Source organism: Haematobia irritans, chromosome 4 (genome assembly GCF_050003625.1).
Source record: "Haematobia irritans isolate KBUSLIRL chromosome 4, ASM5000362v1, whole genome shotgun sequence".
Classification (NCBI taxonomy): domain Eukaryota; kingdom Metazoa; phylum Arthropoda; class Insecta; order Diptera; family Muscidae; genus Haematobia; species Haematobia irritans.
Window position 1 is genome coordinate 225,473,318 of NC_134400.1, and position 26,282 is coordinate 225,499,599.

At 33.8% G+C, this 26,282-nt stretch overlaps 5 protein-coding genes across 5 annotated transcripts; 2 read left to right on the forward strand and 3 right to left on the reverse strand.

Moving 5' to 3' along the window:
* Positions 1 to 931: 931 nt before the first annotated feature.
* On the reverse strand, positions 932 to 5,893 carry LOC142234204 (uncharacterized). Its single transcript, XM_075305294.1, has 3 exons — positions 4,331 to 5,893; positions 3,661 to 4,256; positions 932 to 1,621 (listed from the first exon to the last, which is right to left on the reverse strand). Exons 1-3 carry the CDS (start codon positions 5,772 to 5,774, stop codon positions 1,199 to 1,201), a joined length of 2,463 nt encoding a protein of 820 aa, XP_075161409.1. The 5' UTR covers positions 5,775 to 5,893; the 3' UTR covers positions 932 to 1,198.
* Positions 5,894 to 6,519: 626 nt separating this feature from the next.
* LOC142234209 (protein anon-73B1) lies at positions 6,520 to 12,178 on the forward strand. The gene is made up of 3 exons (XM_075305299.1): positions 6,520 to 6,736; positions 11,427 to 11,512; positions 11,580 to 12,178. The coding sequence occupies exons 1-3, from the start codon at positions 6,658 to 6,660 to the stop codon at positions 11,658 to 11,660; spliced, it is 246 nt and encodes an 81-aa protein (XP_075161414.1). The 5' UTR covers positions 6,520 to 6,657; the 3' UTR covers positions 11,661 to 12,178.
* Positions 12,179 to 14,361: 2,183 nt separating this feature from the next.
* Art7 (arginine methyltransferase 7) lies at positions 14,362 to 16,971 on the reverse strand. The gene is made up of 3 exons (XM_075305295.1): positions 15,198 to 16,971; positions 14,996 to 15,147; positions 14,362 to 14,945 (listed from the first exon to the last, which is right to left on the reverse strand). The coding sequence occupies exons 1-3, from the start codon at positions 16,908 to 16,910 to the stop codon at positions 14,675 to 14,677; spliced, it is 2,136 nt and encodes a 711-aa protein (XP_075161410.1). The 5' UTR covers positions 16,911 to 16,971; the 3' UTR covers positions 14,362 to 14,674.
* Positions 16,972 to 23,013: 6,042 nt separating this feature from the next.
* vih (ubiquitin conjugating enzyme vih) lies at positions 23,014 to 24,076 on the forward strand. The gene is made up of 2 exons (XM_075305297.1): positions 23,014 to 23,217; positions 23,272 to 24,076. The coding sequence occupies exons 1-2, from the start codon at positions 23,108 to 23,110 to the stop codon at positions 23,699 to 23,701; spliced, it is 540 nt and encodes a 179-aa protein (XP_075161412.1). The 5' UTR covers positions 23,014 to 23,107; the 3' UTR covers positions 23,702 to 24,076.
* A 922-nt stretch (positions 24,077 to 24,998) lies between these two features.
* Positions 24,999 to 25,843, reverse strand: LOC142234207 (ubiquitin-conjugating enzyme E2 N-like). Its single transcript, XM_075305296.1, has 3 exons — positions 25,671 to 25,843; positions 25,423 to 25,617; positions 24,999 to 25,368 (listed from the first exon to the last, which is right to left on the reverse strand). Exons 1-3 carry the CDS (start codon positions 25,744 to 25,746, stop codon positions 25,040 to 25,042), a joined length of 600 nt encoding a protein of 199 aa, XP_075161411.1. The 5' UTR covers positions 25,747 to 25,843; the 3' UTR covers positions 24,999 to 25,039.
* Positions 25,844 to 26,282: the final 439 nt, after the last annotated feature.

Genomic DNA, 26,282 nt, shown 5'->3' on the forward strand with positions numbered 1-26,282 from the left:
TGTCGGGTAATTAAAAACGCCTAAATATAAAAAACGTAACAATATATATCAATCTAAAATATGGAGAAATTATTGATTGAATTTAAAATACATAAAGTTCTATACTTTAAAAAGTGAGTGGAATACAAAAACATAACAAAAAGCGCAGGGGCAAGTAATGTAATCAGCAAATTCATTGGTATTCCGACGCATAAGGTGGGTATTAAGTTCGAGTTTAGCCGCTAAAATCGTCATTTTTTTCACGATTACTTTTCTTTAATAATCCATTTTAATACAAACTTTGTGAAAATTTGCTTTAGGATATTCCCCATCAAGTTATAATGAAATTTGAGACAAATATGTATAATTTTATTACGTTTTTTACTCATTTACTTTTCACTTTAGTGAAAATTAGCGGCTAAAGCTGAGTACTATGTTCAGTTTTCAAGCTGAAAACCCGCTTATTTTCACGGTTACTTTTTTAATTTAATTAAATTATAAATACAAAATGGTTCACAATCAATTCCTTAGATCCTTTCCTTTCATTATTTCGCAAGACTTTTTATAAATATAATCGTCTTGATAAAGAATTTTGTACTTTTAATTTAGCGTTTTGGTGAAAAATAAGAACATAGTACTCACCATAAACTCGAACTTAATACCCACCTATACTGTGTAACTCAATTGAAGAATCGTATTCGTCAACGCATTCGAATACAACGTACGCACGCATGACCGCATGGTATGTAATTCCACCTTTACACATCATGCGTCAATCCGTGCGTTGATGGAAGGGTTGTTTTTTTCTGTTTGCGTCAGACTATTCGAGCTTTTGATTTCAAAGAGAAATTTCAACTCTTCAAGCATTGTACGCGTTGAACGAATGGTATGTAATTCTACCTTTAGGACATTCTGAACTTGGTAAATTTAAATTAAACTGGAATTGGCCATATTTACTATTGAATGGTATAGTAGGTTCAGTTTTATTATACATTAATAAATGTATGACAATCTTGTTTTAACTGAAAATATATAAACAAGTCTTTAACATAATTTCCGAACTATTGCAAATACTCATTAACGTAGTTAAAGTTTATGGAATCTTCATAAATCAAATAAAATAGTTGTAAAGTAAAAAAATATTGGGTAAAGTATAAATTGCGTCGGTTTTTTAAGCACTCTTAATATTTAATTCACTGAGCTTTCATTATTATTAAATTTAAAAATCTGGATTTGGATAGTTAATATCGTCATCATTTTCTTGTTTCAAAGTTTCAGTACGTGTAGGGCTTGCCGATACCTCCTCGCATTCACGGACGGGAGCGGGAAGATCAGACGGCAATAGATTTGTCGCAATTGAAATATCTGCTCCAGGAGGCAAGCGTTCCTTTGGAATGGCTTTTGGGATGTTTTCTAGAGCTTCTCTTTGTCTTCTTTGCAATTCTTCCTCTTGTCTTTTCAATTCTTCTAGTTGTTTTCGAGCTTCCTCTGCAATAGCTTCTCGCTCTTCTTCCGCCATGCGTTTCGCTTGATACTTATTACGTTCTTGTATGGCTAATTCTTCTTTGGCCTGATACACTGTAGCTGGAACGAATGTTGCACGCTCTTGATGTACCTTCATGTGGCGTTTCAAAGCTACCACCTATAAAACGAATCCCAAATATTAATCATTTAATTTAATTAAAATAGCACACAGTAAAAAGAAATAAGTCGAATTACGTTCCGGTAGCTTCAGGTATTAATTTGTCTGATATGATGATATCTGAATCATCATATTAGACAAATGTATTTTCATAAATTTATATCGGTTATATTCATAAGAAAGAATAAACAATCAGATCTATTGTTCGGTTGATGCAAATCGCCAAGCGAAGACCCGGAGCCCCAGGCACGTATAGACATATTTTTTGGCATAAATCACGATTTTTTTGATCTACTTGATTTTTAATCGAAAGTGCTACAATTATGCCCCGTTTTTTCTTTGTATCGAAAGATAGCTTTCTTTCGAAATTTGTTTTGGTTCCTCTATGTCGATAAGCAAGTCACTTCATATTTTGTTATCGAGTTAGAAACCAATGTATACAATATATGTCAAGAAAAAAGTAAAAACTTTGTTAACATTAGATTTACCATACCAATCATTTTTACTGGTTTTACCTCATAAATATTTACAATGTTTACGATTTTTCTGAAACTTTTATAACAACAATTAAATACACACAATTTGATATGAGGTATTATCAACATTCACATTACACTTCCAAAATCCACTTTAAATAGGTTTTAACTTTCATTTGCCTTAAACATAAGGGATTTAAAATTCAATTTTAATAGATTTCGAGCCTAATGCGTATTTGATATCTTTTTCATATGAGAAAAAAAATATTTTTTATTTTTAGTACTTTTACCGAAACCATAATTTGAAAAAATTGAAATTGAAAGAGTTAAAAGATAAACTTTCGAAAGTTTTATTCAAGAAAAGAACTCTTCCTCTGCACAAATCAACGGCTTTTATTGGAACATTGTATAACCGTGGTACATACGAACTAAAAGGTCCTGAGTTCTTTTTTCTAAAATTATGAGTAAGAATGACTTCACGGAATTTTTATGTTTTATTCGCTTTGATTCAACGCTTACAAACACTGTCACTACTTGTTTGGATACATTTATCGATAATAATCAAAATCAACTGTTTTCAACGAAGGTTAGATATTAATTTACCCAGTATGTTGAATAAATAAATAGAATAAAATTCTGCCTGGCTTCTGATGTTCAAATGAAGTACGTTATAAATGGCTTTCCTGATCAAATGGCAAGAAAGTATAGTGTAAAATCCGGATCCAGGTGACCATTTTACGATTTTTGTTTGCAATATTGTAGATTTAGCTGGAATAAATTCCTGGATTTTATATAGATGTATACCAGTATATATTTCTAGGAAAAAGTCATTGTTTCGGTTAGCTAAAGAGCACATATTTGAATATCTTTTATAAAGCCAAGGGAGGCCAAGTGAAATTCTTCCCAGTACGTAAATGGTACCTAATAGGGCATTGCAATAACAACAAGACAACTATAATTTTTCTGTAAAAAATTAGTGAAAAAGTTTGTATTTATAAAGCTACATGCATGATCATCTTGAATAAAACTATAATACAATTGATGAATTATTATATTTTATAGCGGTACGAACTTATGTTTTGTTTTTGGCATAATTCATTTCAAGCTCACTTAGGCTATTCAGTCTATTGTGCGGCGTTCCCCCGCTCATTGGAAAACAGTTCTCTCAAACGATAAAGCATTATAGTATAAATTAATAGAATTTGCTATATACAGTCTGTTGGTAAATCTAGCGTTAAAATTTGAATTAATTTTCAGTAGAAAAATTTGAAAATAATTTTTGCTAATTAATGTATAGTCAATACAAACGAAACGAACTTTTAAAAATACAAAAACCCAAATTGATTCGAGTGACTGTTTTCTATCGACTGGTGTTCGACATTCACTGTTGTGTTTGTCGAACGGATTCTAGAAATTAATTTATAGAAATTCACTGTAGTAAGGAAACTTGGTTTATACTTTTTGCAGAAAAATATTTCTTCAGTAACGAAATTTTTTTTATACATCAAGCATTCCCTCTCCTACGTCTAACTTCCGATGTGATTTTCAAAAAATAATAGTTACCTGTATAAATCGCATATCGCAATGTGAGCATGCATGTGGCTTTTCTCCAGTGTGAGTCATTTCATGATGTTTCAATGTTTGCGCTTTAGCAAAACGCTTATGACAAAATCTACAGGCAAAATCTTTTACACCTTGATGTACGATTTTATGATGTCTTCTCAGATTACCAGATCCGTTAAAGCCTTGTCCACAATCTGGACAAGTGTATTTACCTTCTTTCATCATAAAGTTTATTTGTGGTGACCACGACGGCAATGCCACTTGGGGTATTGGATTGACAGCAGTACCGGCTAAATCGGCAATATCTACGCGTTCCACGCGTCTAGGATCTTTCGGAATTGCATTCACTGAGTCTGCGCATACTTTAAGTATCTCATCAGCCACTTTTTGGTGGGAATCGTGGGTGTTTTCCGGATTTGGTAATTCGGGAATAACTTCCGCTGGCTCCACACTCCCCTCTCCCAGTTCAACTTGACGTTTGCGGTATACTTCAATTGCTCGGAGGACACGCTTTTCGTGAGTTTTTAAATGTTTAGTTAAACCTTTAGGATAAAGGAATCGCTTTCCACAAACCTTACATTCGCACCTTTTTTCACCTGTTATGTATTTAAATATGTTGGAAATATTGGAAATTACAAGAAACACGACAACCAAAGCACAGATAACATACCTGTATGAGTCATTTCGTGCATTTTACAAGCATTGGACTTGCCAAATGTTTTACCACAATATTGACAGGCATAGTCCTTTATCTTTTCATGGACAACACGAACGTGCATTCGCAAATTCTGTTTGTTATGTGATGCATGTGGACATAGATGACATTTAAATTTTTTCTCAGTGTTATGCGTAGCTATATGCGTATTCCACTCTTGTCTGGTCGTCTTGCCAACTCCGCAATATGGACAAACGTAATTCTTAATACCAGCATGACGCATTAAATGGTCTTTAAGAGCACTATTTATCACAAAACGTTTGCCACAAATGTTACATGGGAATGGCAGCTCTTGACCAGTATGCTTAAACATATGTTTCTTCAAAGCCATTGGGCATTTGAATACTTTTTCACATTCATTGCAAGGATATGCCTTTGGTACATCCTCTTTAGCAATTTTGTGTACCCGCTTTAAATGCCAATTTAATATGCGTCGCCGTGTAAAAGTCATGTCACAACCTTCTTGAGTACAAGGTATCTTATCCACAATTTCGTCGTGAGAATGCTCGACATGCAACCGTAATCCGTAGGCTGTGGTAAAACCCCGTTTACAATTCTCAACTTCACATTGAAAGGGTAATTTGTCATTGTGGAACTTCATGTGTTCCTCATAATTTTTAGTTTTTTTAAACTTTTGATGGCAGATATGACAGTCTATTATCCTATGAAGATGTCTCTCAGCTGCAGGAATACGCTTCCGTTTTGGTTTGACTTTTGGGTCCTTCACATCACCATTACCATTGTCCTCCTTGGACTCCTTTTTGATATTTCGAAGCCTTGAAATAAGTGGCTTATCGTCATCGCTATCACTTTCCTCGGTATCGTCATTGTTTCCGTCGGCCATTTGGAAATCAACATCGCTTTCCTTACTATCATCGCTATATTCTTCCTCACTATTTAACTCGTTAGTTTCTTCTTGTTCTACCTTGGTTTCGATCTCTTCCGGCTCCTCCTTGTCAACGCTTTCGAGCATTTTAAACACATCCTCTTCGTTTTCGATCATTTCCATTTTATGGTTTGTAAGTAAGGGGTCGAAATCTAAATTGTCGTCATCGTCATCAGGCAAACCCACTTGAACACCCTCAATGGGTTCTGTTGAAGGAGCTTCAATGATATCGAATGAGTTGGTGGGCGGAGGCGGACAATTAACAGTGTGGCTGGCTAGAAGATCTTGAAATCTTTGAACAGAATCGGCGCAAAGTTTTTGAAAGTCAGCCATATCATTGAGACGTGCATAACACACACCACAAATATTTTTGGGGAACCCATCTTGCTGTTCCACGGACAAAGACGTACACATACAAAGTTTCTTGGCTAAACCTGGTATTAGAAACAAATCATACGCCGTACCACTTTCTAAATATTTTAAACAAATTCGACAAATGGAGTGTATATCCATTGCAACAATACGATTTTGTTCTTCGTTGATGCTATAATTCTATAACAAAATTTTTAGTATTGTATCCGGACTATGATGAAAAAACGACGATGTGTACCCTAACCCAATATAGTTGCCACTTTTTACAAAGTTGGTGCTGCTGAAAATTATTTGCGCAGACCAAAACACAACTATATAGCCGCCTGCATACAAATAAACACAAGCATTGTAGAAATGTTTATATTCAACACGCTTTCAAACGTTATAAACTGATCAATAAATCAAACTGAAATTACCCTTAAAAGTAGAATTGAACACATTATCAAATACTTCTCAATATATTACCAACAACCGCCCAAATTACATTTCATTTTAATGTTTCCCAATAAACAAAAATGTTTGAAAATACATCAAGAAATAAATCAAGGAAAGGTATAGACGTGTATTGATAATTCACAATGATTGTGTTTATTTGCAGTGCGCAGTCAAATGACTCAATTTCTTTTTGGAAAACGGGAATTACCGTACAAATCAGTCAATTTGTTTTATTCTACTATTGAGGGTAGTGTCTTTTATTTGTTGAGAACGCCATTTTCTAAACAATTTGACAAATTTAATTCTAAGCTAATTCTTTGAAAAAATGTTTGAAAGCGTATTGAGTATAAGCATTTCTCCAATGCTTGTGTTTATTGGGATGTTTGGATAATGGACTGGCAACACTGTATCTTAAACCTCATACACATTATACTATCAAAATCCACTTTAACTAGATTTCAACTGTCATTTGCCTTATAAAAAATGGATTTAAAATCCACTTTTAGTAGATTTCGAGCCTAATGTGAATGGGCTATTACCGTCAAATAACTAGCATCTTTTTTCAGTGTGTGTGTAGTAAGCGTTTGGAATGGAACCAGCAAATAGTTTAGATAAATATAATGATGATGATTTTTTCAGTACACTTTTGAAATGGGGTTTATATTTCGGTAATATATTTGCACATTTATAATAATAATGCTGTTATGTTTCATTTTCATTTATTATCGTACAAAGTGATACAAAAGTCAATAAATAGACCTAAAATCCTGCATCACACAAAATTGTAATAAAATATAAACTTCAACAATGGTATATATAAAAAAACTAGATAAAATCTTTAATACAATGGTGTAGTAAATAGAAATAATAATAAAAAATATTTATAAATAGTAAAAATACTAAATGTTGAATATATATTAAGATATAGTAGATATCTCATACTAAGCGTTGAAAAAATGGCTCCCCAGCCAAAGGACTAGCAAATGTGTATTTAGAGTTATGGAACACCCGTTGATAATGCGTTAACAATGATTATATTCGTGGTAAAGAAAACTCCAAAAACCTAGCTCTAAAAGTATTAATAGGAAAATTGAAACTACGAAGGTTTAAAGGTAGTCTATTCCATATACGAGCAACGCGGACAATGAAGGAACGTTCAAATATAGAATGCGATATACGAGGCAACATAATCAGTGGATTGCGAGTCGATCTGGAGAAAAACGCCTTATCAAGAAAAAGCAACCTAGATCCACAATGGATGGCCCTATAAATGAAGATCAGGTTCCGCAATTGAACATACAGTGCAAAAGGCATCCCAAGGAATTCAATAGCTTGTTCCGAAACGTGGTCAAATGACCCAAACTGAACACAAAACGTACTACCATATTGAATATCCTTTCCAGCCTATATATTCTCCCCAGTCGTACCGGAAATCACTTCAATACAGTAGCAAATATTCGACATAAGTAAACCAAACGCAAGTTTTCTCCTGACAAACAAGGGTAAGTACATGTTAGTACTGTAGAGCCTACGTAGGGAAATTAATACCTTCGAAAACAAGTAATCAATATGGGCCCCAAAATTAAGTTTTCCGTCTAGAAAAGCACCCAAACATTTCATCACATCAACACCTGTAACTGGCGTACCTTTATAAGTAACATCAATTCTCCACGGCTGTTCAAGTACTGGTCCAAAAAGCAAGTATTTGAATTTCGAGATATTGACATCTAAATTATTTGACTCCAACCAAGTACCAACCATATTCAAGACACAGTCAACACTTGTTTGAAGCTGAGAAATACAACTATTATGGAAAAAGAGATGGATATCAGCATACAGAAAAGGAATACAGTACTTTGGAATGCAGCTACAAAGGTCATTAAGATATAGAATAAAAAGCAATGGACCTAGGACCGAGCCCTGAGGCTCGTTGCGGAATAAACGCAAAAATTTAATGAACAAAAATTTAATATTCGGAAAAATGTAGCAAAAAAAGATGTACACCATCAATCAATGTGAAATATATTGTGAAACGATATGGATAATATGAGGTAAATATATACAGTGACTCACAAAAGTATTCGTTCTATTGCTTTCTTGGAATCGAATGTATTTTTTTTTGTAAACCGTTTAACATTTTTATTTATTTATTTATTTATTTATTCCTTTATTGTAATATTAATTTTTAATTTTTAATTTAATTTTTAATTTAATTTTAATTTTGTAATTTTTATTATTATTGGAATCGAATGTTTTTTTTTTTTGTAAACCGTTTAACATTTTTATTAAATATTTTTGTTATTATTATTATCGCATCTATCAAAACTATGTTTTCAACTCCCCGTACTGACATACAACCACCAATCTTCACACTTGCTTTTACATTTTTTATTTTCAAGGCGGAAGCCTGGGGAACCATTGAAAATAAAAAATGTAAAAGCAAGTGTGAAGATTGGTGGTTGTATGTCATAAAAACACAGTTTTTATTTTTTATATATCAATCAAAACTAAGTTTCCAACTATACGTAGACATACATCCACCAATCTTCACTCTTAGGTTAGGTTAGGTTATGTGGCAGCCCGATGTATCAGGCTCACTTAGACTATTCAGTCCATTGTGGTACCACATTGGTGAACTTCTCTCTTATCACTGAGTGCTGCCCGATTCCATGTTAAGCTCAATGACAAGGGACCTCCTTTTTATAGCCGAGTCCGAACGCCGTTCTACATTCCAGTGAAACCACTTAGAGAAGCTTTGAAACCCTCAGAAATGTCACCAGCATTACTGAGGTGGGATAATCCACCGCTGAAAAACTTTTTGGTGTTCGGTCGTAGCAGGAATCGAACCCACGACCTTGTGTATGCAAGGCGGACATGCTAACCATTGCACCACGGTGGCTCCCTTCATCTTCACTCTTGCTTTTACATATTTTATTTTCAAGGCGGAAACGGAAGGGTATTTTTTGGAATCGTGGATCAAACAAAACCAACTTTCATCTAAGACAACCACAACTTATATATTAATGGTGTAGTTGACAGAACTATAAGTCCGAATAGCATTCCCTACCTATATGCGGACGATATCCACTTTTTCTTCTCTGGTAGCTATGTCAGTACTTTGACTGCGACCATTAACCCGACGTTAGGAAGCATTGACTCTTGGCTAGCAGACTTCGGATTATTGATTAATGCTTCGAAAAGTAAAGTTATGTTTTTTGGATCTCAGAGATATGATTTGTATGACCTTAACATTTTTCTTACGGGGATGAGCGATGATGTTGTTGATGAGATGCGATGTCTTGGGGTAATCCTGGAAAACAAGCTGGACTTTTCTTCGCATATAAACTACATAACTTCTAGGATCATAGTTACTCTGCGTGGATCTAATATGCGACGTTATGATCACGTATCTCAGCACGCCATATCATTTTTAGGATTTGCGTTCAGAGATCTTCCTGATGGTTGCATGTTAGTATCATTCTACAAGATTATGAAAACTGAGGTGCCGCCATTATTGCGTGAAAATTTTGTCTTGCCGAACAACCAGAAATACCCAACTGTTAGTTCCGTTAATGTCCTCTCAATTCTATGAACGACCTTTTCGGCTGACTCGAATATGGAATACATTTCCACAAGAACTACGGTCATTTTCACATTCGTACGGACAATTTCATTGTATGGTTACTGACCATTTTTCTCATAATTATAACTATTAGTCATTATTTTTATTTGGAAATAAAAAGTGTTACAGGAAGTATTGGGCAAAATCTCTCAAGATACGTCGAAAATTGGTAGAGTCGAAGCCAAGACGAATGGAAGCCATTTGCGCTAACAAAGAGCACCATACCAAATACTAAGTGGATCAAAATACTGTCTCATACAATGTGTTTACTGATGCGACGAATACTTTTGTGAGCATTTTTTTAGTTTTTTGATTTAATGTTTAGAATGAATACAATGAGGTTAATTTCTTGATTTTTTATTTACGTTTTGTTTTTATCTATGTCCAAGGAAACATTTCAATAAAACTATTTAATAAAAATATTAAACGGTTTACAAAAAAAATACATATCAAGAAAGCAAAAAAACGAATACTTTTGTGAGTCACTGTATGTAAATTAAAAAGGAAAATTTATCCTAAATTAAAAGGAAAATTAATTCAGATTTATTTTTGTTTAGGAGGAAAAATAACAAAAACAAGTTTTTTTGGCTTAACAAAAAAGGAGCAACTGCTGTTTATGGGCCTCTCACCGAATTACTTAAAATTAATATATTTTGTGTCATTCGGTGAGCTGATTCCAACAAAGTGACCCATACCCGGGGGAAGTACCCGGGTCTTGAGATATATCCCTCCAAAGGGTCAATAAAAACTTGATATATCTCTGCATGCACTTTTATACGCAAAAAATATTTTTTTAATATTTAATTTAGTTTGGGAGATATAAAAAAAAAAGAAAAAATTTACCCTAATTTTTTGTTATTTTCGTTCTATCCCAAAAACTATTCGATTATACCCAATGATTTTTTATACATAGCTGAAAGCCTAGTTTCTGGCCTTTCGATTGATGTACTACATGTCTTTATAGGTCCATAGCAAAGTTATTGAGCTTTTATTCTGAGTAGAAAAAAATTGTTTTATAACTGAAATAATTTTTGTATGTTGTAATTATTAACCCAAGGGGGAAAAGTGGCCGGACAGAGTCCAAAGTGGGCTAACGTGGACCCAAGGGGGGAGATTAGCCGGCCTTCGGCCGGGGTTTAAGACTTTCACCTATGGACAGAGTCCAAAGTGGGCTAACACAGGCCCAAGGGGGAAATGTAGCCGGCCGGACAGAGTCCAAAGTGGGCTAACGTGGACCCAAGGGGGAAGAGTAGCCGGCCGAGGTTTAAGACTTTCTCCTATGGACAGAGTCCAAAGTGGGCTAACGCAAACACGAGGGGAGAAAATATTTCAATAATAATACATTTTTTTCTACTCAGAATAAAAACTCCATAACTTTGCTAAAAGTGGACTTATAAAGACATGTTGTACATCAATCGAAAGGCCAGAATATAACGAAAATAACAAAAAAATAGGGTAAAAAATTTCTTTTTTTATTTATATCTCCCAAAATTTTCTTTTGATTTTGTAGCTGGGATCTCAAGCTTTCAGGTATATAATATAAGTAAGTAAGAAAATGGCTGGCGAAAAAGAGTTGTAAAATGGCCATTAGAACGAAAATAAACCAGCCCCAGAAATAAATTATTACACTGAAGAAAGCTTACTCTTGTTCAAAGATTTTAATTCGTTTTTCTATCAGTTTTACTCATGTAATATCAAACTCCTTCATAATCGTATTTTTTTTTCATTCGTTTCAGGAGCATTTTTTCAAATGGGATGCATCCTGTTTTCAATTTTTTTGCCTTACGCTTCATTTTACCATATCAACAAACTAGATTCTGAGGTAATAGTTTAAATTCATATATTAAATATAATTGTGTAATATTATTAAATAATACTTTATATTGCAGGACAGTAAGACAATTGGCAGTGATTCGCAGCCTCGGCGTTTGCACAAAGCAAGGAAGCAAGAAAAGAAAAAAAGGCGCTAAATGTCGCTAAGATTTTTAAAATATATTTTATATTTTTTATAAATACAGAGTACAGGAAAATACTCCTCAACTAATACCGAACTATGTCAACCCGTAAGTTATAAACTAACGACTAAGAGATCTGCGATAGCTCATCAAAACTCCGCGGGCAATGGAGGCACCAATATATTTAATTAATTTTTGTAATTTTGTAATTTGTAATTTTTGTATGATTGCAATTCTATTTTGTCGAAGCCGTTCCGTTGCATCGCAGATTGCAATAACATCTGGTGGATAGATGCGGTTATGAAAATGGTCATGTGTCGGACTACGTCCGACACTTCTTACGTTGACCCTTCTCAAGATTTATGGATTTTAGATCGTTGATATTCTTTTAAAAGATTTTTAGGACACAAACTTCCTTTTTTCTCGTCGATTTGTTTACTTTTTCACGCACACGTTGCAATCTATATCCAAAGATAATTGATACCAACTTTGTATGACGATGAATAAAAAATAATTTTAATGTGATCTAAAAATGTTATTAAATTTCTAAAAATTTCTATCATGTTTTATTATTATTACATTTGGAAATTTTTACTATTTTTGTTTTCATCAAATCTTTATTAAAATATTGGCTGTTAATTTTTTCATAATTTAAATTGATGTCTATTTTTTTCACCTTCTTGATATTTTACTTTTCAATATTTAAATGCTTTTCCGACATATGAATTCATGTTTTCAACCTTTAAATATTGTTTAATTTTTAGCATAAATTTCTAAATACGACCCACCCAAATATATTTTGCACATATATTCATCAATTGCGATCTTAATTTACCTATTCTCCTTAGAACAATAGTTAATAGCACACTCCCATCGTCATCAACAATCGACGTCCCTATTCTTCTTCTATTCTTTGACCCGTTACAAATGAAAAGTTAGACATCAAATTAAATCAAACTACAACAAATTAACGTAAATTCAAACAGTGCTAAATGAATTTATAATCGAGTTTAGCCGCTAAAATCGCTAAAGTGAAAACTAAATCAGTAATTGTTGCAATTTTTATTATGACTTGATGGGGAATAGCCCAAAGCAAATTTTCACAAAGTTTGTATTCCTTAAAGGTGGGTATTAAGTTCGAGTTTAGCTGCTAAAATAGTCATTTTTTCACTAAAGGTGGGTATTAAGTTCGAGTTTAGCCGCTAAAGGTGAGTACTATGTTCGGGGTTTTCACCAAAACACTAAATTAAAACTACAAATATATTTATGAAGACGATTATATTTTGATCGAGTCTTGCCAAATAATGGATGGAAAAGATCCAAGGAATTGATTGCAAATAATTTTATATTTCTAAATTAGTTAATTAAAAAAAGTAACCGTGAAAACAAGCTGCTTTTCAGCTTGAAAACTGAACATATAGTACTCAGCTTAAAATCGTCATTTTTTCACGATTACTTTTTTATTTATTTTATTTCAAACATCAATACATAATAAGGCCTATATACATGTATTGTAAGATTAACTACTACGACTAAGTTGTAGTATAACTAATTATCCATTTTATGGAATACAAACTTTGTGAAAATTTGCTTTGGGCTATTCCCCATCAAGTTATAATGAAATCTGCAACAAATATGTATAATTTTAAGCCTTTTTTACTGATTTAGTTTTCACTTTAGTGAAAAAAACGACGATTTTAACGTCTAAACTCTAAATTAATACTCACCTTAAAGTGAAAACTAAATCAGTAAAATTTCATTATAGCTTGATGGGGAATAATCCAAAGCTAATGTTCACAAAGTTTGTGTTCCTTAAAATGGATTATTAAAGAAAAGTAATCGAGAAAAAATGGAAATTTTAGTGGCTAAACTCGAACTAAATACCCTCCTTAAAATCGCCATTTTTCACGATTACTTTTCTTTAATAATCCATTTTAGATAATAAAAACTACAAAAAGTTGTTTTGGGCTATTTCCCATTAAGTTGTATTAAAATTTGCAACATAGAGGTATTATTTTATAATTTTTTTACTTGATGGGGAATAGCCCAAAGGAAATTTTCACAAAGTTTGTATTCCATTTAGCGGCTAAAGGTGGGCACTAAGTTCGAGTTTAGTCGCTAAAATCAAAACTAAGTCTGAAAAAACAGAATAAAATTATATCTTCTTGTTGCAAATTTTATTATATCTTGATGGGGAATGATCCAATGCAAATATTAAAAATGTTTGTTTTCGGTGAAATGAATTACTAAAGAAAAGTAACCTGAAAAAATGACCAATTTATCGCGATAATATCAACTTAATACTGGCCTTAAACTCGAACTTAGTACCCACCTTACCGAAATAAAACATGAAACCTGAAATCAAAAGTGTTTTAAATCAAACAATTAAAAGGCAATCAAGCGGTAAAAGCGGACGAACGGAAATTACAACAATCAATTCAACGAAATAAACTTTAAAACCAAACAATAATATAGAGGGAAAAAACACCCCCACTGAACAGTTACTTTTCTTTAACAATTAATTTTAAAGGAATTAAACATTTTCAATTGTTGGTTTGGATCATTCCGACGTCCAGGAAACGATGAAATAAATTTGTTTTATTTGCATTTTTAAAAACTTTACCAAAATAGCCCTAAAACATAAATATTACATTGGTAATTAAAGAAAAATATAAATTATTGCCAATATAGAATGGGTAATGAAATACACAGCGTGTACCAGAATATTTTATAATCCATGTTCTTTAATGTCGTTGTTAATAAACTACTAATTCTTAAAGAAGATTATTTTCTATGTTATTTTGCTGTACACATGCAATAAAAGTTTTAAAAAATTACTTTGCAGAACGAATTTCATTTTCATAGAAATATAAAAAATTAAAATTATATGCCTTATATTACAATTTAAGGCCGGTATTAAGTTCGAATTATCTTGCTAAAATAGGCAAATGTTCATGGTTAATAATCTTTAATAATTCAAAGGAAATGAATTATATATTTATTTTCGATTTTAGAGGCTAAACTCGAACTTAATAACCACCTTTAACATCAAAATTAAAGTCCAATACTCCTTTCTTAGGTTTGAATTCAACACGCCATTCTACATAGCTTTTTCCACTTTCGACTTTGTGACACTGGCTCATTAAATGTACTCCTTGCCTGGTGAACATGTCCCATTTCACATATTGTCCCATTAGATCTATCGGTTCCACTGGCCCTGAACTTATAATGGACTTTGGCGAATTGGACTCATCTAAATGCCAGTCTACCCATAGTGCTATCCCATTGCAACGAGATGAACTGGAATAAACATTGATATTATTGTTATTATTATTTTACTCAGTACGTACAATTGAAATGGAATTTTGCCCTGGGTGGACTGATCTTTCTCAAAGTCTTGAAAATTCACTTCTAACAAAATTTGCGGCTTTGCTAAGGCCCTGCACGGATATTCCCAAAGGGGTTGCGACTCCACTTTAGATTGTGTCAGGAACATAGATTTCTGAAATTTTATATGAAGTTAAAAAATAATATAATAAGTATGGCTCTTACCTCCACCATTTCATCGAAAAGTCTTAAATCGAAACCCTCGCATTCTTTTACAGGCGTTCTGATCTTGTGCAAATGCAGAAATTCGACGGGCAAGCAATAAATGTCTGCTGAATAGGGTGATACTTTTACAGATTGAGGCAATTTGTTTTTTATTTGCATCAACAATGTTCCGAAATAAAAGTTGTCCCACGGAAGTATGGACGTTATGAAATAAGGCTCCGAAAATACAAACTCAATGGTTTGTAGAGTATCATCAGATAAATCACTCAGCTTCTCAACAAAATTAACATTTTTAATTTGGTTAAATTCAGCTACCTTTTGCATGAAATGTCTTGAATAGCGATGTGGTTCATGGCAAAATACTTCTTTCGCTCCCAAAGCGCTACAAGCTAATCCAAGAACACAACCATCGCCTAAGACAAGAGTTCTGGTTTCATTTGTAATGTTCTCTTCAAGAAGTCTTATAAATCCCTTATTACGCACTCCTTGATTCACTTGTCCTATTCTTGATCTTGGGTATGTAAGATGCATACTACAGGAACACTCGTGTCTTTTCACATGCGTATTTCCATTGTAATCCTTAGGAAAAACATCGAACCACAATGAATATTCGTCATGATTGGCAGTCAAGATAAAGTAATCATTTGTTTGCAGGTTCAGAGGTTTCGGTACATAGTATATTGCTTGCATCCAGTGATCTCTCCAAGGAATTATATTAGGTAGTTGGTCGGAAGGTTGCCTTTTGGCAGCCAGATCTTTAAGTTCTGGATGTGCCCAGAATGGTGCACAGGATAATTTTATATTACCTTCAATGTCTAAAGATATCTCCCACCAATAAAATACTAAATCAGTGCTGCCCACAGAACACGTTTTAACATTGAAATTTCGTTCTCGTTTCGATTCCCTCGCTACCTTACTGTTGAAGTCAAAATCAAATACAACCATTGGCTCGGAAATGGGTCTAAATTTATCCAAAGGTAGTTGGGAGAGTTGTACATCATGAAGGTTCGCTTCTCCTTTGCAGTCAGTGATTTCACCTGGAGGTCGCAACAACACGTCTCCATCTAAGTTCGCTAAAATTTTCAAAGTATTCCATTGTCCTGCCAAATTAGAAGTTACTACTTGAGCAAAGCATGTGGCTTTTGAAGGAATGCAAATAACATCGTCAGTCAACAAGTGCTCATGAGCATGGTTATAAATGCCGATCGCACCTTCTCCTATCAATTCAGTATCCAAAACTTCACTGACCAATACATTCGCCTTCATCGCCATGTCTTGGCCAACTTTTATATCTGTTGACCGTTTTTTTATTAACTTTACTTTGTTCTTCATGCCATTGCTTTCCAATATACTTTCAGCACAATTCGCCATAGGTAAAAAAGCTTCGCAGGCAGTTACCGAGTCTGCCCCAGATTGAACAGCCATCATTGATAAAATACCCGTACCTGTCCCTATATCCAGAACATGAGCTTTCTTACCTTGATCGTGCAACATTGAAATAGTTTTCTGAAGGGCTTCGAAATATTTTTGATTTCTCTCCCGGTCGTGGAGCATATCGCCAAATCCAGCATTAGCCACTTCTTGGTGATAGTCGTAAGTATCTTCTTTCGATGCCCATTCATTTTGCCCTGTAATAGGGTTCAATACCTGAGTAAACAGTGCCATAACTCGTTTTGGAACCACCAAAATATTGACATTAAACCTCGTAATCATAAAATGCCTTTGCTACACGGTTCTTTTCCTCTAGTACGACGAAACATGTTATTTTCATAAACAGTGTTGCCAGATCAAATAAAATCAGTTAAATCATTAAAATAATGCTAAAAACGATATTAAAGTGCCAAAACAAAACAAAATTAATTTAATAGCCTGTTTCTGTATGTCGAACGAGCTCTATCGATCGACTGAAATGGAAACAAACAGCTGAATTTATAACCAAAAATCAGCTGTTTCTACGCATTTCAGTCGATCGATAGAGCTTGTTCGACATACAGAAACAGGCAGTAAAAATAACATTTCCCAACCCAGTAAACGTGGGATGGCGTTTTTCATGCGCTTTACAGACTATCAGTTATTCCGGACGACAGTGCTCGTGTCGAACATATCCCATATATTGTGCACATTATAAGTTAAGTCCGAAGGCATAATCGATACTGCTACATGTTTATGGGATCGATAACACATTTACCGATTATTTAGTCATCGCCGACAAGTCGTATCGATTCGACACACTGTAAGATTCTTTACAAACACCAACATTCCGTCCGGAATAGCTGATAGTCTGTAATGCGCTTTACAGACTATCAGTTATTCCGGACGACAGTGATCGTGTCGAACATATCCCATATATTGTGCACATTATAAGTTAAGTCCGAAGGCATAATCGATACTGCTGCATGTTTATGGGATCGATAACACATTTACCGATTATTTAGTCATCGCCGACAAGTCGTATCGATACGACACACTGCAAGATTTTTTACAAACACCGACATTCCGTCCGGAATAACTGATAGTCTGTAAAGTGCATAAAGCGCATCAAATGCATAACATTTTCAGTTTGAGGGCAAATACCATTTTCAACATAAATTCAAATTGACTTGAAACAGCTAACCTTTTTTTCTGTTGTCCAGTTACTTCCGAGGAAGAATTATTTGGTCAGTGGACTACTAATGCGCTTTACAGACTATCTGTTATTCCGGACGACAGTGCTCGTGTCGAACATATCCCATATATTGTGCACATTATAAGTTAAGTCCGAAGGCATAATCGATACTGCTGCATGTTTATGGGATCGAAAACACATTTTAGTCATCGCCTACAAGTCGTATCGAACCGACACATAATGCGCTTCACAGACTATCAGTTATTCCGGACGACAGTGCTCGTGTCGAACATATCCCATATATTGTGCACATTATAAGTTAAGTCCGAAGGCATAATCGATACTGCTGCATGTTTATGGGATCGATAACACATTTACCGATTATTTAGTCATCGCCGACAAGTCGTATCGATTCGACACACTGTAAGATTCTTTACAAACACCGACATTCCGTCCGGAATAGATCATAGTCTGTAAAGCGCATAAGTGACACTGCAACAATCGCCAACTGTGATAGTATTTTGCCTATTCGCATGAAAGTATTTTGCCATCACTATTGTTACAAGAGCCATTTTATATTTTGTGAAACACTAAGCACAACTAGCTTCTTATAATTTATTTAAATAAAAACGATAATGAAGTGCTGAAACCATAGTTATTTCGCTTAAAATTGTGAATGGTATATTGGTGAACAATTTTTGAATTTCCAAATGGAATGAAGTGATAGTTTTTCACATATTTTTCCAGACACCCTGCCTCCATTGGGAATAAAAGCACTGGCTGATAGACGCTACAACATGGAACTTGCAACTCAACATCAATCTTTTATTAATGCACAAAAATATGTTAACTGTGATGTGATAGTCGTATAAATGTTATATTTATGAGAATTTATAAATGTTTAATAAAATTAATAAACATCAAAGCAATCGTGTTTTACTTGACCGCAATAATTCTTTTACAACTATCTTAAAATGCACTTTCTCTGATTGTTTGAAGGGGCTCTTATTGGCGTCCTTCTAAATGTATCCAAAAGGGCACCTAATAATTTTATTTATTTATTTCATATAATACCCAAAGCTTACAATGCCAATACAATAATATTATATATTTTATAATTGCACTCATGCGATACTTTTTTGTAGTAACTTGGCGTGGTACAACTTCTCAACAGTGACGTCGCTTTTCCGAGGAGTTTTTGATATTGTATACGACTGTTTTCGGCTTAGTGGGGACTCTCAGATTCAAAAAATGTTGGCAGGGTACAAGCGAACTTTAAGTTAGTGTTTTTGGTAGTCATCCACTCATTTGACGGTAGGGTTGCTATTACAAAATTAACATTTTATTTTTCTTGGGCAATTGATCTGCTACTCCTTTGATCCTTTGTATATTTTCGGAAAAAATATGCGTTACCCACACAAATAGTTTTAATAAATAAATTATTTCTTAATTCACATCGCAAATGGCGCCATGAAATAAACGTCAGTTTTTCAACTCAAAAAAAAAAAAACAAAGTACCACAAATAGAAAAAATTTCGCTAGTTTTTCGCATTTTTGGGTTTGTATGGAGTTTCAACGCGAAAACCGAACAGAGTGTCGGCCTTAACGTGAAAATTCATTTCAATAAAATATATTATTGTGTTTTTTTTTGTGTTGTTTTCGGTTAAAATTGACTATGAGAACTTATTATTATTTAAAAAATTAATTTTAAGTATAACAAATTAACTTTTTTTCTATTTGTTCTTGGTACATTTTTTTTCAATTAGGATAGTTGCCAAAAACTCATACGTTGCCGTTATGTTACGTCATATCCAGGCCTTTAAGTTCATTCACAGCGCTGTAGTTTATCTGCACACCGTAGATGGCCCTTTTTCGTCTTCAAATGAGTGATTATTTAATTTGGCTTTAATTTGTTTTCTCTCCTTTGAAACACCAAATATTGTAAAAGCTTATACAATTCTATACATCCACTCCTGTTTTGTAATGCAAAATTTCGTACAAATTAGTCGATTTGTACGGTAATTCTTGATTTCCAAAAAGAAATAGAGTTGAAGGTGTGTACTGTGTTCGTTTTTCGAGTGGAAAATCCCTATATTTTCGCGATTGCTTTTCCTGAAATAATCAAAATTATAAATGAAAACAAACATATTCCCGTAAAGTCATGCCGAAATCTATAGGAACAAGAAATTGCGCATCAATTGAGTTAATTTATCTGCTTTAAGGTGAGTATTAAGTTCGAGTTTAGCCGCTAAAATCGCTAAAGTGAAAACTAAATCAGTAAGAAAAATGCATGAAATTATACATATTTGTTGCAAATTTCATTATAACCGGATGGGGAAAAGCCCAAAGCAAATTTTCACAAAGTTTGTATTCCTTAAAATGGATTATTAAAGAAAAGTAATCGTGAAAAAATGACGATTTTAGCGGCTGAACTCGAACTTACAGCCTATTTCTGCTATCCGAATTCTAGTCTTCGTTCGCATACAAAACGAAAAACAGCTGATTTTGGTTTCTCTAAGGGGTATCTAAACGAAAATCGAAACGAAAGTCAATGCGAACGAAGACGTAACGTAAGCTCTAAAATTGGGTTTCTCTAACTCGATTCGTTCGCATTTTGACGAACTGAAATGTCAAAACCACTCACTTGGTAAAGACCTTTCGTTTTGTGGAAAAAGGCATTTATAAATAGGAAAAACTTAATAATTGATAAATTTATTAAAGCTTTTATTGTAAATATGTGATAAAAGTTAATTATAGCGATCTATTTTTTCTTTATAACCGCCATAGAGACCGTTTAAGGGAAAGTCTAACACGAGCAAACACATACATTTCGAATGAAACACTCATTAAAAGGACAACTGAACTGTAATTATTGTAGAAATATGGAAATACAAAGCCTTATCTCTCTACACGGGCTAATTTGTTAAAAAAAATTATTGAGCTAAACCAAATATCAAAAGCGGGAAATGTTTGCCAAATGAACGGCGATGCCAGATTGAATTTTATGGAAAATTATTTTTAAAATGTATGGGCCTTTTTCAGGAAATTGAAATATCTGAGATCTGGTAATGCTAGCATTTGACAGTAACGTAAGCCATGCGAACGAACGAAAGGAAGTTAGAGAAACCCAAATCTAGACGAAAGTGAGTGACTGCCGTTCGTTCGCAATTGCTTTCGTTCGGATATCAGAAATAGGCTGTTAATACCCACCTTTATATTGCATTGTTTTAGTAAAGTAACCGCGAAAATTTCAACTCGAAAAGCCAACATAGTACTTACCTTAAGGTAGAATTACATACCATGCGTTCAATGCGTCCGATGATTGAAGAGTCGGAATTTCTCTTTGAAATCAAAACCTCGAATAGTCTGCCGCAAACAGAAAAAATCAACCCTTCCATCAACGCACGTATTGACGCATGGTGTGTAATTCAACCTTTACTTGACCCCTGCCAACATTTTTTGAATTTGACGGAGCTTCTGAGAATCCCCACTACGTCAAAAACAGTCGTATACAATATCCAAAACTCCTCGGAAAAGCGCCGTCACTATTGAGAAGTTGTACCACGCCAAGTTACCACAAAAAAGTATCGCATGAGTGCAATTATTAGGTGCCTTTCTGGATACATTTAGAAGGGCGCCAATAAGAGCCCCTTCAAACAATCAGAGAAAGTGCATTTTAAGATAGTTGTAAAAGAATCATTGTGGTCAAGTAAAACACGATTATATAGATGTTTATTAATTTTATTAAACATTTATAAATTCTCATAAATATAACATTTATACGACTATCACATCACATTTAACACATTTTTATGCATTAATAAAAGATTGATGTTGAGTTACAAGTTGCAAGTTACATGTTGTAGCGTCTATCTGCCAGCGCTTTTATTCCCAATGGAGGCAGCGTGTCTGGGAAAAATATTTGAAAAACTATCACTTTATTCCATTTGGAAAGTCAAAAATTGTTCACCAATATACCTTTTACAATTTTAAGCGAAATAACTATGTTTTCAGCATTTCATTATCGTTTTTATTTAAATAAATTATAAGATGCTAGTTGTGCTTGGTGTTTCACAAAATATAAAATGGCTCTTGCAACAATAGTGATGACAAAATACTTTTATGCGAATAGTGATGGCAAAATACTATCACATTTGGCGATTGTTGCAGTGTCACTTACGAGTCTGTGGTAGCGATGAGGATGAAATGGAACTTTGAAATGCTGGCAGGGACTGCGCAATTGAGTCGAATGACTAATAAACAAAATCATGCCGAATTGTCAAAAGACGTCTATACATTTTCTTCGTCTATGTCTATACCTTCCTTGGTCTATGATATCAAAAGCAAACAGCTGACACGCCACGCTACGCTTACGACCCGTTTTTGGATGCATAACCAGGCCTTAATGCGCTTTACAGACTATCAGTTATTCCGGACGGAATGTCGGTGTTTGTAAAGAATCTTACAGTGTGTCGGATCGATACGACTTGTCGGCGATAACTAAATAATCGATAAATGTGTTATCGATACCATAAACATGCAGCAGTATCGATTATGCCTTCGGACTTAACTTATAATGTGCACAATATATGGGATATGTTCGACACGAGCACTGTCGTCCGGAATAACTGATAGTCTGTAAAGCGCATAAGGTGGAATTACATACCATGCGATCATGCGTGCGTACGTTGTATTCGAATGCGTTGACGAATACGATTCTTCAATTGAGTTACACAGTATGCGTCGGAATACCAATGAATTTGCTGATTACATTCCTTGCCTCTGCGCTTTTTGTTATGTTTTTGTATTCCACACACTTTCTAAAGTATAGGACTTTATGTATTTTAAATTCAATCAATAATTTCTCGTCAATATTTTAAATTGTTTTTCGTTTCTTGATTTGTTTACATGTTGTTTAATGTTGTCAACGCACCCGACGCATTGAAAAGTTAAAAGTTCGTCAACTTTATGCGTCATATGCATACGTTACTTTTGTAGTGTAACTCAAACAATTATAGTTATAACATTTTAACTTTTTTTGACAAAAGCATATAACGTACGCACGCATGACCGCATGGTATGTAATTCCACCTTTACGACGTCTATATCTTCCTTGGTTTTTGGTATCATGCTTGCGTCCAGTCACGTTGACGTTTTCGTTTCGAAATAGTCATATCCCAAATACTTTCCCACCTTTTCAGAAAACTCCATTTTGTTTGTTTGTCGTCAAAACGTCAAAATTGGCATAATAAAGCAGCAAACAAATTATTTAGAATAAAACGATTTTTCTCGTCTACTGTTAAAAATGGCTCAAAATATAAGTCCCGAACATAGTGGTGTGTCAGGTGGGTCCCAAGGAGTTAAGCACAATGATGATTCCGTTCCTATAAAGGATAATCATGCTGTTAGCAAAAGGTAACGAAACTGCAACGAAAAATGTATAAACAAATATAATTTTGATTTCTTCAGACTACAAAAGGAATTGATGAGTCTAATGATGACCACGGAAAAGGGCATATCAGCATTTCCTGATGGCGAAAATATTTTCAAGTGGATTGGGACGATTGCGGGGCCAATCAACACAGTGTACGCTCAACAAAAATATAGATTGTCCTTAGAGTTTCCAAATTCATATCCCTACGCTCCTCCCGTTGTGAAATTTTTGACACCATGTTTCCACCCCAACGTTGATTTGCAGGGAGCTATTTGCTTAGATATATTAAAAGATAAATGGTCGGCTTTATATGACGTTCGTACCATATTGCTATCCATACAGTCGCTACTGGGCGAGCCAAATAATGATAGTCCTCTAAACGCGCAGGCCGCGATGATGTGGGCCGATCAAACCGAGTACAAAAAATACCTCGATGCTTTTTATGAAAAACATCAAGACACATAAGTCCAATGCATATATATTTTCCATCGATCCATTACTTGCCCCCTGATTGAATATGTAAAACAACCCATAGGTCATTTTATTGACATTTTTAACAAGATCATTGGATTGAATTAGTAAAACTTTATTTATGCTATTTTACTACAATTAGAATCAGAAACTCGAAATGTACTCCAAAATCCATTGTTTCTAGTTTATTTATTTTTATTTTGGTTAAGACAATTTTAGTTCAATCAGTATATTTCTTATCCATTTTTTGTGAGATGGAATTTTGTTTTAATTATAAAAAATTCCATCAAAAACTTCATAAAATTTTAGAGTAAAATAAAATTACAAAACATTACCAATAAACATTGTAACCCATTACGATAACGTTAAGCAACTGCGTTTTTCCTCACTGCAAACTGTAAATGGAAACAAATAACTTAAACGAAATGTTAAGGTTAGCTTTCGAGATTAAAGTTTCTTTATTTTTGCGTTTACTTGTTTTTTAAATGACCAAATTTACGAATGAAAACTAATATTGCTGTTAAATATTGAATATTTAGACATATCTATCCAGCTTCTAGTATATTATTCTCGCTTTAAAATGTTTTATAAAAAAAGGAACCACAAATATTTCAATGCGAAATCCAAACGTAGTGCGCGCTTAGGGATTTACTTTTTTAATAATTAAAAATGTAACTGAAGATAAACATTTTCGTTAAATTTTGTGGAAAATCTAGATGAAGACAGAAAATTTAAATACAACATCCAAATATAGAACGGCCCATTTGTAATAATGTCTCATCATTGGTATCAAAAGAATCTACTGACATATTTAATGTGTAATATTGACATTGGCCTTGGAAATGTTTAATATTACTATTAACAAAGAAAGAACAAATTGTTAATTAGCTCGCAGTATGTTAATATTCTTTCTTATTTCAAATTCCGTTATTAAAATGACAGACATTTCAAACTTCGAGCCACTAATGGGAGAATACAATTGGGAAATAAACGAACTAAATGTTTTCGAAATGATAAATTGATTTTGTCTTTACGAGTCGTACAACAAGAATATAAAAGGCTTATATCTTAAGGTATATACTATGTTCAGTTTCTAAGCCGGTTACTTCTTTGTATCAATTAATTTAGAAAATGTTTCACAATCAATGCCTTGAATATTTATATCCATAATTTGTCAAGACTTAGTACAAATATAATTGTCTTCATAAATATGTTTGTACTTTTAATTTAGTTTTGGTGGTAAAACTGAACATAGTACTCTCCTCTATGTGTACAATAGTTAATCGCAATCTGATTGTTTCATAATTCTATATTGATTGTTGCACATTATTATTACATGTTGCGTTGCGAACCTAATCTAAGGCGTTTTTTTAGTTCATTGCCATGGCCGGATTTATCTTGTATGTCATTACTTTGTGTAGAATCTCCATTTTCAGCCACTACCGGTTTATCGTTAAAACGGGTTGACCAAGCTCTAGCCTTTTCATTGAATAATGCTATATTCGTCTTGTATAAATCTGCAGCATCCCCATTTAAAGGATCATCTGGGTTAGGATTGGCTAATAAAAGCTGAATAGACAACAAAATTGATTCGAGTGTAATCGCCGGGTTATAAGTACCAGTTGGCGGCATACGTAGCAGGTCCAAACATATTTTACCAGCTATACAAATCGACACATTGATTATTCTGTTGAAACAAATTAGTATTCACTTACAGCTATCAATATTGGGATGGTACAAGTTAGGAGTCAAAAATTTAAATGTTGGTGGACGGAATGGATATTGATCTCCGCAGGATATTGAGATTTTAAACACCACGTCCTCATATGGCGTTCCTTTTGGGCCCGGAAGTAATGCTATCAAATTGTCGTAATTCTCTGGATTCTCGGTCGTAGGGGAACATTTGATGCCTACCACAAACATATTTATATATATACATACGCAATTTACAAATTGGTTTTACCATGATTTTGAAAAGATAAATCCAATTGCTTGATTTCCATTGGCAATCTCATTTTCCTTATGCGATCACTATTCATTTTCAAAAGTTTTGTAAGCTATTTCAGTGTTACCAATTCAAATATACACAAGAATGAGAAATTTTAATTTTTCGCAAAGATAATCTAAGTACACAAGATGACCAGATCGCTTGTTCTTCCTTCTCAATAGACTCATGAGTTTAGGTTCACACATGTTTGAAGTTCATGAGTTTAGGTTCAAGCATGTATTAACGTGTTGTATTTGATTTGGGCATGATATTTACGAATGGCTCATGATAAAACCAAAGACAATAAAATCTAGTAAGATAGGAAATTGGCTACTGAGGAGATCAAACCATTTACCGTGTTAGTTTCATACTCGAACCAAACGCGTATACGACAAGTATTGGCATAGCATTAAAATGCAAATAAAATGAAATTAAGTGCACGAAATAAATTTCCTTAAACGGGAAAATGTAATTTTTAACATTAGGGCTGTTTTCTTTTAGCACTGGATGCAACATTTGTATGGACTATCCAGAACATCGTTGCACTGGTGTTCTATCCAGAACAATTCATCAGTGCAAGTCGCGCCG